Raw genomic sequence first — 17,738 nt, 5'->3', positions numbered from 1 at the left:
TGGACTCAGCAAGCAGGAGGTCCCTGGTACCTGCGGCCAATTATCCAAAGAGGACTCTGACTCCACAAGGAGGGTGAAGACATCCAAGTCCACAGACCCTCTCTAAACTGCCCAGCACACCACCATAGCCACGCTCACACACAAGCCCTCCACTCAATTCTGGTTCCTCAAACTCCAAGTCAACTAATGCCCAGAAAGGGTTAACAAATTGCCAAAAATCACCTCCAAATTTGGGGTGCCATGTTGAGGAGTATGAATCTAAGACCAGGCAGAGCTGGCAGAAGAGAAGAGAACTTACCTTATGAAAACCATAGCGCCCTGATGCTCTGAGACAGATCCAACAGGGCCATCATGTACAGCTGTGCAGACTGTGCACTGCACGACTCTGAGTCCCATTCACTCAGACTTGTATACTTAGTACAACTTGACAGCAGTCAAGTTCATCCTTTGACTTCCTCAGATACCAAAGAAAAAGCTCTCCTGCTACCTACCTCTACCCTAGGCAAGATGTGACATAGATCCCCTTCCTTTGTTCTCTGACTCTGTTTCCTGGCTAGGGTACCTGTGAGTGAAGGCCCCCCACTGCACCACCAGCCCCAGCTAGGGGACCCCATTGACTCCACCACTAGCTCTTTCCTATTCACTCCTCTCTTTCTGCGGCCCCCCCACCCTGGCCAGCCTCCCCTCCATCATCTACTCCTGGTGAGAGGGGGTGGTGGTGGTTCCATGCACACAATGACATAGTAGGAGGAAACTGAGTTTACACAGAGCAAAGGGAGCCCCTCACCAGGTAGACTGGGATGGAAACCCCAATCTACGTGGGGCCTCAGAGGCTCTGGAGCAGGGAGGAGAGGAGAGCCTCCCTCTGGCTCTTTCTTGGCCTCCCAGTCCACCGTCCCCTTTCCTTCTTGACATTGGTCTAGCGTCCCCAACGTCTCCCTGCGACTCTTAGAAGCACTGCCTGGTCCCCAGGGGTCAGAAGGAGCTGACCAAGGTCTCCAGAGTGCAGGCCCCTGCCTGCCCGCGTACACCCATGCACACATGCACGCACACCCCCTCTCCACCAGCCAAGAAAACGGGAGCCAGGCAGGCCAGAGAGATGGCAGGGGCTAGCAGGGCCACTCCCTTCTGCTCTCAATGGCTCCCTCCTTCATCCCCCACTCCATTCGCCCCACCTGCCTCTGGGAGCCCTGGGTGGTACCTGCACATGGGCTTCCTGCCAGCCCTTCCTTCCCCACCCCACCCACCCCACCAGGGACAGGCCCAGAACCAAAGCCTCCCAGGGTTGGGTGAACGACTTTAGGCTCCTTCAACAGGGCTGGGGGTCAAGTGTTCCAGAGCTTCGCACCCCACACTGAGACAGGACACTCCTCACCCTCCACTCTGAGAAGCGCAGGGGGCCTGCCTTGTGTGGCCAGGCAAGAGTTAATTCTTTTGAGTCAGCATGAGGGCAGCTTAAGGCAAGCCTTCACTCCCCTTCCTGCCTCCTCCCAAGTGCCTCTGGGCTGCCCACACAACACAGCCCGCCAGGGGAGTCCTGGGCCCCCCAAGGGTCATCCTGGAAGGGTATCAGTCCAGTCTTGCAGGCTTCTTCTCATATTTCTACTATTACCCTCCTGCCAGGGACCTGTCTTTCTGCAGAATAGTCATGTTGGTCAAGCTTCAACTCCTCTTGGTGGTCCAGAGAAAAAACTCTAACGACTTTTTCTGTTTCACTGTCTGGCAATTCTAGATATATTTTAAATCTTTTACAAAAGTAATACACATTGTTGTACGACTTTCGGAAACTACAGAAATAAGAAATATGAGCCACAATTTTTAAACAAAAAGTCAACAGAAGATGTTGGTCTAGGGTCGGCCATCCCAGCTCCTGGCGTTGGGGACTGGCCTGTGTGGCCCGCTCTACCCCTGGTCTCCGACTGGCCACCCACCCTCATCCTGGACTTCCAAGGAAATCCCACCACTCTGGCTGCTCCTTCAAATGGCTGGACCTGGACACCCGGGCACCCACCTCTGCCCCAACTCAGCACAGGGCCTGGGATTGGCAGCGGGCCTCTCCCGCAGGGCCAAGGAGCGGGAACCACCCAAGGTTACCACCCCTTTGTGGGACCAAGGCCCTCTGGGAACTATTCTCACCCCAGCCTGTTCCACAGGCTGCACATTCCATCTGAGTCAAGCAGGGGCGGGGCCGGGGGAGGTAAGGCTGAGGGGAGAACAGTCTGGCCTCCTCTGGGAGGGATCCCCATCCTTGGGGAGCTCCAGGCCTGGTGGGATTACAGACTAAACACCCAGGAGAAGGGAGCCCACCTGTTCCTGCCTAGTCCTAGCCTCTCCCAGTTCTCCCCTGCTCCAGCCAAAACAGTGAAACCCTACCTTGGACATGTCCCCAGAAGACACAGGGGGACCATGTGCAGAGTAACACTAAACCCCTCCCCCCAACCACCCACAATCCCCAGGGCTGCTCCCAGGGCTTCCTGCCAAGGCCATTTAAATGCTAAGGCCACTGCTGGGGGAGGGGAGTCTGAATGCCCAGTGTATCAAGAGAACTGAATTCAGATTTGATGGCATGTGTCAGGCTTCCCAGTGACCTAAAGGGCCTGAGTAGAGGATGCCACTTAGGAAAAAAGGTGGCAGCTGGAGATACTGACCCCACTTCTTCCTTCCTCTCTTCTAGGACCCCATACATACTCTTTTCCTCAAAATACACTCCTGGCTGGAACCCTCATCCTTTGGGTACAAATCTCAGCCCCAGCTGCTCTCCCAGCTTGTCCCCACGTGCACACTTGTGCTCTGAGGTGCAGCACATCCTGGGAGGTGCTGAGATTTGCCCACGGATGACGTTGGGAGGAGGCAGGGGACACCCCAGCCACTCGCTCTCACCTCCCGCCTCTCAGGTCTGACCACTGTCGCTGTTTCATCCCTGGTTCCACCCAGACCCTCCCTGACAGCACCTAGGAGTCAGCAGGGCCACAGCAGGGCCTCTGGCTCCTCCCAAAAGAGGCAGGTCACAGGAGCAGAGGGGTCTTCCTAAAGCAGCGGGAGGAGAGCCCAGAACACGCCTGGAGTCGCAGGTGGTCACTGGGAGGGTCTATGCTGTGGACCAGGCAGGGTACATGGAAATCTGTTCCCAGGGGAGGCCCAAGGGCCTTCACCACCATGAGGCTTCAGCAGGGACGGTCTCATGGGTCTCTGGCGAGGTCCATGGCATATAACAGGCACTCAGGCTGAAGTGGAGGCCCCACCCCCTCTTAGGAGGGAACGTCCATACCCCTGTTGCTCAGAGAAAGTATTTTTTTCTTTGAATTTTTCAAAGAAACAGAGTCATCCCTGATCAGAGAAGCTGGTGGAGGCTGAAGGTGGCCCTGTTGAGCTGGCCTGTAACAAATCTCCTAATCAAGTCCTCCCAAGGAGTTGGAAGGAGGACCAAGGAAGGGGCAGGCAAAATGGGTGTCGCAGGGCAAAAGCCTCCCATCCAGGGCGTGCCTTCCTGCTTGGGAGCAGGGAGATAGGGAGGGAGGTGTGCGTGGTCCTCTGTGGGGCCTGGTGACAGGCACTGTGACAGCCTTCCTGGCTAACACATGCGGGTTCCAGGAAGGGGACTAGCAAAGGCTGAGGATCCCAGCGAGTTCAGGCAGGAGCGAGCCCTCTTAAGCAAACACTGAGGACAAGAATCATTCCCATTCAAAGCAGGACTCCCTGGCAGGCTGGCCGGGCCTTCCAGCACAGAGCCCTTTTCAAACATCCAGCTTCGCCCCTGAAGACGGCTGGGGAGGGGCACATGCGGGCACAGCTGCACTTGAATTCCACTTTTCAGTGGCTCCACTTCCTGGCGACCTACTCAGGGAGCTGCCCAATAAGGGCCCACCTCAAAGCAGCCCAGGAGGAGAAAACCTGTGTAGAATGAGTGTCAGCCCCTGGGGGGGCAGGGGGGCCTGGTCTCTGGCAACAGCAAACCCAGACCCTAGCCATTCACGGAGTGCTGCTGCGGACGCTCTCAGATGCCAGCCTCCCAAGTCCTAACAGGTAAGTATGGTCACTGTTGTTGCCCCATTTCACAGATGGAAAAATGGAGGCTAGAGATGTCATGTGGCGAGCACCTCTCCTGGCTCTAAATTCTTCTTACTGTATACATCATGTTGCTCTGAATCTGCTAATTGTCAAACTAGCAAAATGTTCAGGAGGGGCTCTCCCCACTAGGAGGAGTGAGGGGGATAAGGATGTAGCTGGGACCTGAGACACGTCCACAGCCAGGGCAGCACTGGGAATCACCCCTCACCATCCCTGACGCCACCACTCCTGACTACGGCATCTGGGCTGGGGTGCAGCACTGTCTCCAGGCAAGAGCAGAGCGGCAGGTTAGGCAACGGTGCCTCAGTGAGACCTATTGGTCCTGCCTCCAGAACAGCCTCCCGTTGGCCCACTGCATCCAAGGCGTCAGTTTGGAATCAGCCTCTGAGCCGGCCCCTCTGCTTCCATTCCTGTTTCCCTTTCAAGCTACTCTCTACTTAGTAGCCGAAGCAATATATCTTTTTTACATTTTTTTCCACTTATAAGCAATTCATGACCATTGTAGAAGGCTGGAAAAATCAACAGCAGATAAAGAAGGAAATAAAAATCACCCCTACATCCAGTATCCAGAATTAACCTCAGCAAACATTTCAAGGCAGCCTTCTAGTCTTCTCTCTACGTATGTGTGCATGATGGGCGTGTGTACACATACAGTGATCTTTACAAAATTGCTACTACTCTATGTAGTTTTATATCAGTTTTTTTCTCTTATTATATACATTTTCCAAGTTATAAGCTATTCTTTTTTGTGTGTGTGTGAGGAAGATCAGCCCTGAGCTAACATCCATGCCAATCCTTCTCTTTTTTTTTTGCTGAGGAGGACTGGTCCTGGGCTAACATCCATGCCCATCTTCCTCCACTTTATATGGGACGCCGCTACAGCATGGCCTGACAAGCGGTGTGTCAGTGCACGCCCGGGATCCGAACCCAGGCCGCCGCAGCGGAGCGCGTACACTTAACCGCTCACCACAGGGCCGGCCCTATAAGCTATTCTTTTTAAACTACACTTTTTGGTTTTGGGGTTTTTGGGCATAGCTGATATACCTATGGTACAACATGGTACTACATTCAGAAAGGACAAAAGGATGTACAGAGAAAACACCATCTTTCCTTCATCCTATTCCTCAGCCCCCATTTCCCTCCCCTGGGGCCATTCTGATGACCATTTCTTGGGTACCACATAATCTTTCAAAATTATAAATCAGATCATGTCACTCCTCTACTTAAAACTCTCCAATGGCTTCCCATTGCCCTGGGTATAAAATCCAGGCTCCTAACCAGTCCTACCAGGCGCTGTGTGACCACCCTCCTCCCACTGCTCCATCTCCCCCTCCAGCCACACTGCTGTGGCAAACCCGCCTCTGGCCGCAGGGATTTTTCATTTGCTGCTCCCTCTGCCTGCAATCCTGTCTGCAGGTCTTCGTGCAGCTAGCTCCGTCTCATCCTTCTAGCTTTGGCTGAGCTGTCCTCTCCCCAGGTCAGCTTTCACTGGCTTCTCAACCTAGGGCCACCCCTGCCTGCCCCCCACACATACATTCTCCATCACATCACCCTGTTGGATCTCTTTCACATCACACAAGATCTAATATTGTCTTGGTCACTTATTGTAAAGTTATTTATTGCCTGTCTCCTCCCACTAGAAAGAAGGCTCCCTGAAGGCAGGCACACGACCTCTCTGGTTCACCCCTGAAGCCCTGCTCCTAGTACAAGGCCCCGCACACAACTGGCGGTCAACAGATTCCTGTTACAGAGAGGAATGCGGCGACTGCAGTGCTGCTCCTCATCACTGACAGCGGCCCAGCCGTGGGTCTCCTAGCACCAAGACCCAACCTTCTGGCCATCCCCCATGTCTGGGGTGGGGTTAGAGGTCAGAGAAAGGAGAGAGGAGCCATTCTCCAAGGCAGCAGGACTGGGGGGCAGCAGCCTGCTCTTCCTCCCTGTCACCTTGTTGCTCAGCTCACCCCATACTTATGCTGTGCATTGCAGAGTCCAGAATCAGACCAGGAGCTTGTGACAAATCCAAATTCCTAGAAAATACTCCATCTGCAAGTGAAAAGTTGAAGGTGACACTTTTGTCCCTCACTTACCCCAAATCCCACATCCAATCTGCCCAGGCAGCTGGGGTCTTCCAGGTTCCCAAGTGAGCCCCCACGGGGGGTGACAGAGATGCCACCCAGGGAGCAGTGCCCCCCGGGGAACAGCCCCAGCCATCCCACCTGACTCTCCCCTGGGGCCCTGGGCACCTGGGCTCCTCTCTCCGGAAACTCACTCAGCCCCAGAGACACAGATGCGCATCCAGTCCTGAGCCAGTGGCCCAGGGCGAGGACACTCGGGGGCACCCTGGTGGAGACACTTCCTTCCTGGGGCCTGCTTTCCACTGAGAACACTGCAGTCGGGCCAAGATTGATTTTTAAGAATGAGGAAAAGCAGGGAATGAAGCGCCTTTCACAAACATTGTGAAGAAGGGAGGGAGAAAGGGAAAAAAGAAAAAAGACTTAGCAAGATGGAACTTGACAAGGAGTAGGGAGAGTCGGAGGAGTCCAAATCAGGAAATGGTGGGAAGAAGTCTGAGGTTTCTTCCTTCCCAGATGTGGACAGTCACTATCATTGATGAAATGAGCACAACCCCAAAGTGCTCTCCTGGTCTCCACACAAGGTCACTTAGGTCACAATGACAATAACAGCCACAGTTCCTCCAGCACTTTCTTTATGCCAGGCACTGCTCTATGAGCTTCGCTTTATTAAGACTTTTAATCCTCAAGACAACCCCATGAGGTAGGTACTGTTCATATTAAACCCATTTTACAGGTGAGCAAACCGAGGCACAGAGTAGTAGTTTAAATGTCTACAGTGGCAGTGTCTGGGATCTAACTCCGACCCCGGCTCTTAACCTCTAAGCTACATTTGGCTTCAGTGGCCCAACCAGGGGGTCCCCACACTCCTGAGTTCATGCCTCCCAACCAGTATCCCTGAACTCATCATCAGAGGCCAGTTTCAAAGATGCAGGCATAACTCGGCCCATCTTGCATGGGGGAAAATCTGGAGAAGGTAAGGAGCTCGCGCGAGCTCACGCTGCCCACAGGTGGGCAATCAGGCCCAAATGTGCTGAATCCCAGCATCAGGAGCTCCACTTCCTACGGGAGCTCGGTGGAAAACAGGATCTCTGGAAACTCGGCCCCGAGCAGCATCTTCTCCGTCTTTCGCCAGGCCCTTCCCAGAGCCAGCGCCCAGGCGCCCTGCCCGGAAATTCCCACAGAGTCAAAGCAAACTTCCCAGGAAAACTCCTCGGCTAGGGGCTTCCTCCTAGCCCCCGTCACAGAGGCGCTGCCAAGAGCGCCGTTGGAGTCCTTGCAGCTGCCGTCGGCCCTCCAGGGCGGGAGCCGCCGCTCGTGTGCTCGGGGTCCTCTAGGAGAGGTCCAGGGCTGAAGTTCAAAATCCACTTCCCGCCCAGACCAGCTCGCGGCCCCGCCCGGGACTCCCCGGCAACCCCCACGCCTCGTGCCCTCCCCAGTCCCGGCTAGGGAATGGAGCACCTCCAGCCTGCAAGACCCAGGCGGCAGCTGGAGAATCCCGCGGACGATCCCTGCGCGTGTGGGGACTCCAAGCAGCCGGCGCGCACGTGTGTGTGTGTGCGCGTGTGTGTGTGTGTGTGTGTGTTTACGTACGGAACGCGCGGGGTGGGAAAACAATGGCGAGCCGCTGGGAACACAGCAACTAGCCCCCCTCCCCACCTCCCTACCCCTAGGCACGATTTGCTTTTGCAGTGAAATAGGGATGAAAAGATTCACCTCCGACATCCAAAGGCGGGAGGTGGGGGCGGTCAGAAGAAGACTAGGGTGGGAGGTGGGCGGGGGGTGAAGCTGGAGCAGCCGGAGCAGAAAACAAACAGGATGCAGCGCCCGGCTGGGCCGCCGGGGAGAGAACCTGGAAGGGTGGGGAAGGTTGCGTGGCTGGACCCCGCACCTCACACAACCAGGGCGGGGGGGAGGGGTGGTCTGCGATTCAGCGCGGGCACCCGAGCCACACGCGGGGCGCGCACAGGTCGTCTCGGCTCCCCGCAGGGAAATCCTTGAACTAAGCGCACAGACAGGCTGGTGAGCAAGACCTAGTGCCCCCGGCCGGTCGGCGAGGAGCGGGCGCGGGCTGGGGGGAGACACACCAAGCTCTGCTCGCATGGAGCGCACACAGACCCAGAGCCACCCACCGCCCTACCGGGCTGCCACCCCTCTCCACAAGCACCCGGGTCTGGACGGCGTTGTTGGGGGTGGGTGGGGTCCGTTCCTTCCCGAAAAACTTTGCGAAGGATGGAAACTCGCAGAGATGAGAGCCGGCGTGTGCCCAGAAACGTGGGGACGCGAGCGTCAAACTTCGGAGGGCTGGGGCGAGGGGCGCGGCGGCGCGCTGGGGCGCGGAGGGGGCGCACTTACTACTCAGCCGGGCGCTGGGCTCGGGCTCCGCGCTCCTGCTCCTCCTCCGTCCGGTCCCCGCGGCTGGCAGCCCGGGCTTCCCGCTCACATGCCCGGCGGCGCTGCGCTTGGGCGGCGGGGCTGCGGCGCCGGGGCTGGGAGGGGGCACGCCCCCCGCCGTGGGCCCGGGAGTCGCTCCGCACTTGTGGCCACCGTGGGTCCCCGCCCCACGACGGGCCGCCGTCCCGGGCGGAGAGCGCGGTTCCGGGAGGGCGGCGTCCTCCGCGAGCCAGGCCGCTCTCTGCTCTCTGCCCTCTGCCCTCTGCCCGCCGCCGGCTCCCTGCCTTCCGCGGTCCTCTGCCCGGCTCGCCGGACGCTGAGCCGGCTCCCCGCTCCGCGTGCCGCGCCTCGGCTCGGTCCGGATCGGCCTCCGCGGCTGACCGCTGCGCCCGGGCTCAGAGCTGGGCTCGCCGCTCCGGCCGGGGCTCCAGGAGCCGTGCTCCCACAGTTCAGTTCCAAGCCTGGACCGGGAGCAGGGCGCTCGCGGCTCGCTGCTGCGAGGCGACTCCGCAGCCTCAGAGGAGAAAGAGGGAGGCAGAGCGGGCAGGGGGAGGAGGAGGGAGGAAGGGTGGGGAGATGGAGAAGGAGGGAGGGGAAGGAGGGAGGGACAGAGAGTTCTCTCCTCCTCCCCACAGCCAGGTCCAGCCAGGCTTCAACAGCTGGAAACCTCTGTTGGAAAGGGGGAGCTAAGGTTCCTGGGCGGCGGGGGTGGGAGGAGGTGAAGTGAGGGCGTGGAGAGAAAAGAAGAAAGAGGTGGGTTCTGCCCGCTCCCACTGCCCAGGTATGACGGTCGCTACAGAGAATCTTCGCTCCTTAGAGCAAGAACCAAGAAGTCGATCCAACTCCCAGCCTCCCAACCCCTCCAGACAGACAGCCTCGATTTAGGCTTTTTACAAACTCCGTTTCAGAAGCTCCCTTAGGAACGTGATCCCACCTGCAGCTAGACAGCTTCCTGATGTCTCAGACCACTCCCTAGTCCTGTCGTTTTGCACTCTCTCCAACAAATCTTTTATTTTTTTTCCTTCCCTGTTCTACATAAGGAGGTGGATTTCTTTAGTTAAACGTATTTATTAAATGCCTACAATCTGCTGCACCCGACTGGGTGCTGGGGACATCAGGGTAAACGTGATAGTGCCCTGCCCTTTCTGGATTCCGTTTTGTGAAGGAGACAGATGAGTGAACAAATAATTACAGGGCAGTGGAAAATTGCTGAGATCCGGCAAGCACATGGGGCCTGGGGGCCACCAAGGGCATTCGGGTGTGGGGACTGAATCTGTCTTCTTGTGGGAGGTGTCATCTGAACCGGATCTTGGGAGGACGTTGGGAGTGGAGCAGGCGATCACGGGACTGCAAGCAACATGGCCCACGGTGTGGGGGCCCGCATCTCAGCAGGTGATGGCTTGTCCCTCACAGACCTTCCAAGACCTCTGGATTTCATCATTCCCCACCGCAGTCCTTGGCTAGCTCCTTTCATTCATCTTTTAGGTCTCAGCCCAATACTAATTCTAGGAGCCTTTCTTAATGGCCAAATCTGGGTCAGGAGCCCCATCTATGTATGGCTCTGGAAGCCCCCAGTGGTGGATGGTATGGTAACCATTCGTCTGTCTCCCCCACTGGACTGTATGCTGCATGAGGGCAGGGAGGTGTCTCTGTGGTTCACTGTTACATCCCTTGCTTGGCAAAGAGCGGGCCCTTGATAAATACTTTGATATTTGATCAACTGGTTGATTGAAGGTAGTGGGGAGTCACTGAGGGATTCTAAGCAGGGCTTCTGATGAGAGCAGTCCAGTTGGACAAAGGGAGGCCAGTGACCACACAATGGCACTAACCAGGGTACAAATGATGCAGGCCTGAGCTAAGCTAGGGGTGGGGAGGATGGAAAGGAGGAAACAGGTGCGGGTTAGGAAGTGGGAGAAGTCAATATTAACTCTTCAGGGTCTGGCTTTTGGATGAGTGTGGACGAAGCCATTTCAGAAACCATGAAGGAGTTGCCCAGATGCCACCAAGCCTTTCCTCCTCCCGGCCAGCATGCCTGTGTTTTCCATTTATTGGTGGTTTTTCTCTGGCCCCTGATCATTTTCATTGGGTACCTTCACTGTTTATCCCTTCCTGTAGCTGTCCTTAGCCATGGCAAATTGAGAGAGAAAGCGCAGAGAGGTGGGAGGTGGGCTCTCCTCTCTCCAACACCCCCATCCACTGTATCTCCACCAGAAGCCTAGAGGAGGGTGCTTGCTGGTTGGTTCAGGTCAGGTCAGGTCAGGCCCAGCCTAGCGGAGCTTGTCTTGGTGGCAAGTCTTCATCCTGCTGACTGAGGCAGTGCTTTTCTAGATACCTGTAGCCAGACTTACGAGTCAGAAGTGCTCAGCTGAGCCGGGTCTTGCACTGGGGTGAACGCCACAGGAGCGACTTTTCAGAGGCAGGCCATCTCTTCCATCTACACTCCACTCAGTTCTACCCGAGCTTTCCCGAGTCACACTCGGGTGTGGAAGCTAATCAAGAAGATAACAGGTTGATTCAGAGAATGTTTCATTTGCCTCTCAGAATTTGAGAGTAAAAGATCTGGAAGGAATCAGCATTCCAGAAGCATCTCTTCTCTGTGCACAGGAAGGAGAGAGATCTTACCCAAGGCTGGTACTTCACACATGTGATCTCCTTTATCTGTCAACAGCTCTGTGAGGATGGGACAGTTCCATTTTGCAGGTGAGGAAAATGACACTCAGAGAGGGGAAGAAAAGTTTGCAAGACCACGTAGTGAAGAGGCAAGAGCTGACATTTGAACCCAGGTTTTCTGGCCTTCAAATCCATGTGTTTCCTGCTCTACCATCCTGCTTCTCTTCTTATAGGGTTTGATGGTCCTTAGAATCTGAACCACATAAACTAACACTCGAGTATTATTCAACAGCCTAGATTCTGGCTTAGACCCTAGAAGTGAAAACAGCTCTCTGCCTCTTATGTGACAGTTGGCCTCCTGTCCCCTAACTGGAGGACTTTCTCCCAAGGACAGAGGACTCAACTCATATCATCACCCCCCAGCACACACACAAGGACCCTACTCAGTGCATGTGCTCAGCTAATGCTGGTGGCTTGAGTCCTTTTTACACACACACACACACTTCCAAAACTTTTCTGCTCCATTTTTCATGTGTTTAGCTACCATGGGGACTTGAGCATGGGGAGAGGGCTGGAGTAGTGACTCTCACTGCTGGAGTTAGCGCACATTCTCTCTGTGTAAATTTAATTATTAGTAGTAGTCCTAAACGCTGGGGGTAAAAATCAGGCCGCATGTCCTACTGATCAACTTGGAATGGGTGCAGGGCAAAGACAGGGCCACCTCCCTCTGAGAGGGCGCCCGCACACACATGCACAGACACACAATGGTTGTTTTTCTCTTTTCTTTTTCCATTCTCTCCCATTCCTTCCCACAGAGGGGGGCCAATGGGCCCCACCTGAAAAGGCAGCTGATGGAGGGAGGGAGGGAGAGTGAAGAGGGTGTTCCCTTCCAGAAGCCTGGGCAATTTAGAAAATCCTGACATTGCCTCCTCAGTCCTCTTCCCCTCCACCCCCTACCAGCTACCTGGCTTACAGTGCCCCTCCCCCACCCCCTAACTTTTTTTTTACCCCTATTTCCTGTCTTGAGGAGACCTAGATCCTCATCCTGGGAGGGACTGGCAACAATTAACAAAGGCACCATGGAGGAAAGACAATTAACAATCCAGAAAAGAAGGGAGAGAGAGGCTTTGTTCTGGTCTCCATGGCAACGGGGGTGGGGGTTGGGGAGAAGGGGCCATCCGGAGAGGCTGATACTTTCACTTTCCTTTCATCCCTCCCTCCTGTCCCCTCGGGTTTCTGCCAGGAAGACTGAGGGCGGCTGGAAGAGGACAGGCCTGGGACAGGCCAAGTCTGCAGGCTAGAGATTCAAAGTGGGTGACTCTAGGTTCATGGCCTAGCTAAGAACTCACTGGGAATGAGGGCCAGAGAGAAAGCCTTAGGGCCTGAATCAAAGGCATCCTCCCTTCCTTCTCCTTTTCTAAAGGGCTCATCCTGTGCTAGGAACTGTACCCAACCTCTCTGCTCTGGACCACTTGTGGTCAAAAGGGGCTTGGTGGCTTGTGCTTCCTTCCGCATCAGAACATGGTGGGAAGTGAAGGCGGGGGTAGGACTGGCCACCACAACTTGCAGGGCCTACTGCAAAATGACACGCAGCACCCCTTGTTCCGAAACTGTTCAGAATTCAAGATGGCACTGGCAAAGTGTGAAATCAAGCACAGGCCCTCTGAGCACAGGGCCCTCTGCAGCTGCATGGGGCGAACGCCCAGGGAGCTGGCCCTGGCAGAAAGCACCTGGGGCCTGGGCTCTGTCTGCCTGCTCAGTGTGTGTGTACTGGGCAAGTCTTTCCTGCTTGGATTTCTGTTTCCTCAACTGTTAACGAGGAGATTGAACTAGGCGATCTTTGGCCTGTGCTTCCTCTTCTACAGGATGAGAGGAGAAGGATTTGCAGGACTTCAGTTCTGAGCTCCACTTTGGAGTAAGAGAGAAACCAAGTACAGAGAACTCATTCCCAAGAGTGGGGTGTTCTGGCCCAACTCCCCCAGGCTTCCCTGTTTGGAAAAGGCAGAAGATGATGAAGTATAAGCTCCAGACCCTGCTAGAGATCATGCTGTCCATTTGGGGGGAATTAGAAGGCACCTTCGATCTCACAAGGTGTCTCCAGCAGAGCAGAAGCTTCTTGGCCTGAGAAGCCAAGCACTGCAGCCCAGCTACCTGGTGGGCCTCTGATTAGCCACCAGAGTGTGGGGGCCAGGACGTTTCTTGTTCCCTACAACCCTACCATCGTGAGAGAAATGGGTTAGGGACTCCTTCTCAGGCTCAGCCTGACTGCCCTGTGGGTCTAAGTGAAATGAAGACTATTAATCAGAAACCCAAATCAAGGAGAAAAAAAATCAGTTCCGTTACAGGCCCCAAACCAGGCAAGAGGTCAAAGGTCTTGCTCTCTGCCTAGAGGGCATCCTCCCAGGGACTCCCTGGAGGGATGCTGTTATCGGCTGAACTGTGTCCCAGCTTCCCCAAATTCATGTCAGAACCCCTAATACCTCAGAATGTGTCTATATTTGGAGACAGGGTCCTCACAGAGGCAATGAAGTTAAAATGAAGTCATTAGAGTGGGCCCTAATCCAATGTGATTGGTGTCCATTTGCATACAGATACCACAGAGGGAAGACACAAGGAGAAGACGGCCGTCTACAAGCCAAGGAGAGAGGCCTGACACAGCTTCTTCCTTCGTGGCCCTCAAGAAGGAGCCAGCCCTGCCGACACCTTGGTCATGGACTTCTAGCCTCCAGAACTGTGAGGAAATACATTTCTGCTGTTGAAGCCACCCATCTGTGGTACTCTGTTAGAGCAGCTCTAGGATATTAATACAGATGCTTAGAGGTTGGGAGATCTCACAACCCGGGCTCAGAGCTGTCTGCACCAGGGGGCTTTGGGGCAGCATTGCAGCGTTACTTAACTTGGAACAAATTGATCTATCCCTCTCTTCCCCCACAGCCCAGGCTTTTAAATTTTTATTTCTTTTGGTTCTGGTTTAACACATTTTATTGTTTTAATCCCTTTAGTCTTTTATTTTTCTGGTTTTAATGATTTTACTTATCTCAGTCGTTTTTAATCTCTGTTTTGTCTTCTAGCTATTTTATACTATTTTCTTTTATCTCATCTTATCTTCTAGATTTATTCTTATTGTATTATCTTTTTATTCTCCTTTATTTCTAACCTTTGCCTTATCGTGTCTTTGTTCTAGCTTTTAATTTCTTTTTAATTTTTTTGGTTTATTTTTAGTTCATATTATCACTTTGCCTGCTGCCCTTTTTTTTTTTTTTTACTATTTTTACCATCTTTTTATTTCTTCTTAGTTTACTTTATCTTTTTATTGACTATTGTATTATCTCCCTTATTTTACTGTTTTCAATTCTCTCAGCTTATTAAATGTGGAGGCTAGAAACATAGCCCTCAGGGGAGAGCCTTGAGGCTAACCCAGGCCCCATGCTGAGGAGGTTGGAGGCTCTGCCTTGCAAACTGGCCCTCCCAGCAGCTCCCAACAGATGCCCCGTCTGCTCCAAAGCTGGCCCCTCCTATCTATAAGAATAAATCTGTGTACTCTAGGAGACTTTGGCGTAAAATTCTCTCAGGAGGACACCAGGTGTGCTCACGGTAATGACACATTAGAACTGCTGGCAGAGCCCAGCCTCCTCACATCACATGCCATTACACTGCTCTACGTGCACCACATCACCTAAAGTTGATCCTCACCAGCCCTCAGTCCCAGACTGTACAGAAGCCACACCACTTGTCACTTCGGGAAGAACTCTCAACATACCTCCTCAGGTTTAATTTTAACAAGAAACCAGTGGTCTTGATCCTTGGAAGAGGCACAATGGAGGATCTCTCATTCATTCATTCGATAAATACATATTGAGAACCTACTGTGTGCCATGAACTGTGCTAGAGAATGACGATAAAGTGAAGAGAAAAAGAGCAAGGGTCTTTGCTGTCATCAAGTTTGTAGTCTAATAAAAGGATATTTACCTGACTATGACTGATCTGATTTGCCTCCCTTCCAGGCAAGATTACAGGAGGTCGTTATGTTGGAGACTGCTAGTTATCCCCCAGTATCTGGTTTTCCCTTCCAAAGTAATAGAAGTTTTAGCTGAGAAAATGACTGCCAATCAAAAGATTGCATTTCCCAGCCTCCCTTGCAGCTAAATATGGTCACATGACTAGGTTTGGCCCTGTAGGACCTAAGCAGAGTGATATATGCAACTTCCTGGTCACATCTTTAACAAGAAAGAGTGTATTCTGCCTGTTCTTTCTCCCTTCTGCTGGCTGGAGTGTGGGCATGGTGGCAGAAGCTGTAGCAGCCATCCCAGGCCAGAGATGAAAGAGGGGCATTGAAAAAGGAGTCTGGGTCTCTGATACCAAGGAGCCCCCGGAAAGCTCAGTACGGCTTGTTCTTGGACAATTACAAGAGAGACTAATAAACTGCTGTCTTGTATAAGCCACTGTGACACTGGCCTTTGTTAAAGCAGCTAAATCAGTTCTCTTTAGCATGTAGGTCTCCCCCAAAACTTTCCCTTATTTTGAGGCGAGCCTGGAATCATATCTTTCTGAGAACTTTTAGAGAAGAACTAGATATATCCCTGCCGGATTACTCTCATAGGCAAGAAAGAGAGCCCTTCCCTGTCATGAGGGTGGGAGATCTGCCGCGTGTACAAGTCTGCTCGCTGTGCCCTGTTCTCTTGAGTCCCGGAAAAGTAAGCTAGGTCTTAGCACTTGTTTCCACCTTAAATGTCTTTTTCATGACAAACTATTTATGCAAACTGAAGAACCTATTCTGTTAAAAACAATCTTTCATCAGTGGAATCTACACCAATAACCATACTGACCGCTCCCTCTCCACATTTTCTACTGTTGGCTTAGAACTCCAAGTTGACCCTTAAAATGTTTACTTCCATGCTCCCCAGTCACATTTTCAGTAACTTCTTCAGCTGTTGGAGCTCCCTTCCATCAGCCCTGCTCTTCTGCAGACAGAGGCTCTTGTGAAAGCCTGCAGACTCCTCCACCACTGAAAACTCTGTAGAATCCTAACACTGTGAATTTAGTCTTGCTTCTACTCAATCAGGTGACAGTGATCCCTAGACAGCAGACACTAGTCTGCTCCAGCTGTTATAACAAGATGCCATGGACTGGGTGCTTAAACAACAGGCATTCATTTCTCACAGTTCTGGAGGCTGAAAGTCCAACATGAAGGTGCTGGCAGATTGGGTTCCAGGAAGAGAGCTCTCTTCCTGGCTTGTAGATGGCTGCCTTCTCCCTGTATCCTCACTTGGTGAAGAGAGGGAGCTCTCATCTCTCTTCTTCTTCTTATAAGAACACTTAATTCCCTTCATGGGGGCCCCATCCTCATAACCTCCTCTAAACCTAATTATTTCCCAAAGGTCCCACCTCCAAATACCATCACACTGGGGGTTAGGGCTTCAAACATGGATTTGGGGGTGACACAAACATTCAGTCCATAACACCTCTCATCCCCACTCCCCTCTGTCTTGTTCATTGCTGCATCCTCAGTCCCTAAAATAAATAAATTGAGTCATAATCCTGCATAATTCTAAACTGCCAAAGGATAATGGTTATATCCTTGAAGTTGCCTCCTAATATTTAAGGTATTTCTCCCAGCATGGGACTGGATACAGTTCTCAGCAAAAACTCCTATTACTTTTTCTTTTAGGATGTAATACTATAATGTCTACAAAGAGGAGTAGAATCTATGAAATAATTTTATATCTAAGAATTAGGCCCTTTTCTTTACAGTTCTCTGTGGCAAATGAGGCAAAGGTGAATTGGCCATTTCAATCTCAATGTCACTAAACTTCCAGATTCTTAAAATTGTAGTCAGTCTATGAGGATATCTACGGTAGTAAGTCTCTAAGATGGCCCCCAGGGATCCTCACCTCTTGGTGTGCACGCCCTTGCCTGATGTAATCCCTTCCCATTGAGTGTGGGCTGACTCACTTCTAATGGACAGAATAAGGCAGAAGTGACAAGGTGTGATGTGGAGACCAGATCACAAAAGGCAGAGTGGCATTTGGATCATCGGTTCTGAGGGAAGCCGCCTGCCCTGTCAAGCAGCCTTTGGAGAGGCCCGTGTGGTAAGGATCTGAGGCCTCCTGCCCGCAGCCATGTGAGTAAGCTTACGAGCAGACCCTCCAGCCCCAGTCAAGTCTTCAGACTGCAGCCCCAGCAGTTAACTTCATGAGAGACCTCCTGAGAGACCCTAAGTCAGAAACACTCAGCTAAGCCACTCCTGGATTCCTGACTCTCTGAAACTGTGAGTGAGACAACACATGCTTATTGTTTTAAGTTGCTAAGTTTTAGGATAATTTGTTATACAGCAATAGGTAAGGAGATAATATCAATCAGATAACTCCACAGCTTCTAAATATATTTACCGTCTGTGGATGGGATCAGCCACCTGAGAAAAAGAAAATCAGTAAATGGGAATCTGAGAGAGTATTTATTCTCTGGAAAGCATGATTGAATCATCTGCATAATCTGTATTCTCCCAAACCTCTTAGCATGATGCTGGACACAAAATTAGCTAATTGATTAATTGATGGCTGCTTATTGAGACTTGCATTGCTTTCCATTTGCCTT

General features: G+C 52.7%; 1 protein-coding gene across 3 annotated transcripts in view; it reads right to left on the bottom strand.

Annotated features, from left to right (window-relative positions):
• SOX13 (SRY-box transcription factor 13) overlaps positions 1-9,141 on the bottom strand; it is a 44,152-nt gene extending 35,011 nt beyond the window's left edge. For 2 of the 3 annotated variants that reach the window (XM_087436808.1, XM_087436810.1), the window contains exon 1: positions 6,030-6,111. In XM_087436808.1, coding sequence (XP_087292934.1) covers positions 6,030-6,049 — 20 coding nt within the window. In that variant the 5' untranslated portion in view covers positions 6,050-6,111. Of the gene's footprint in view, positions 1-6,029; positions 6,112-8,495 lie in introns of those variants that run through there. The other variant, XM_004425142.3, reaches the window with a different exon arrangement.
• Between the last annotated feature and the right edge of the window lie 8,597 nt (positions 9,142-17,738).

Source organism: Ceratotherium simum, chromosome 2, assembly GCF_057802395.1.
Source record: "Ceratotherium simum simum isolate JZ-2026a chromosome 2, ASM5780239v1, whole genome shotgun sequence".
In the NCBI taxonomy this organism is placed as follows: domain Eukaryota; kingdom Metazoa; phylum Chordata; class Mammalia; order Perissodactyla; family Rhinocerotidae; genus Ceratotherium; species Ceratotherium simum.
Note: the sequence above shows the minus strand (reverse complement) of the source record. Positions and strands in the feature narration are given on the sequence as shown.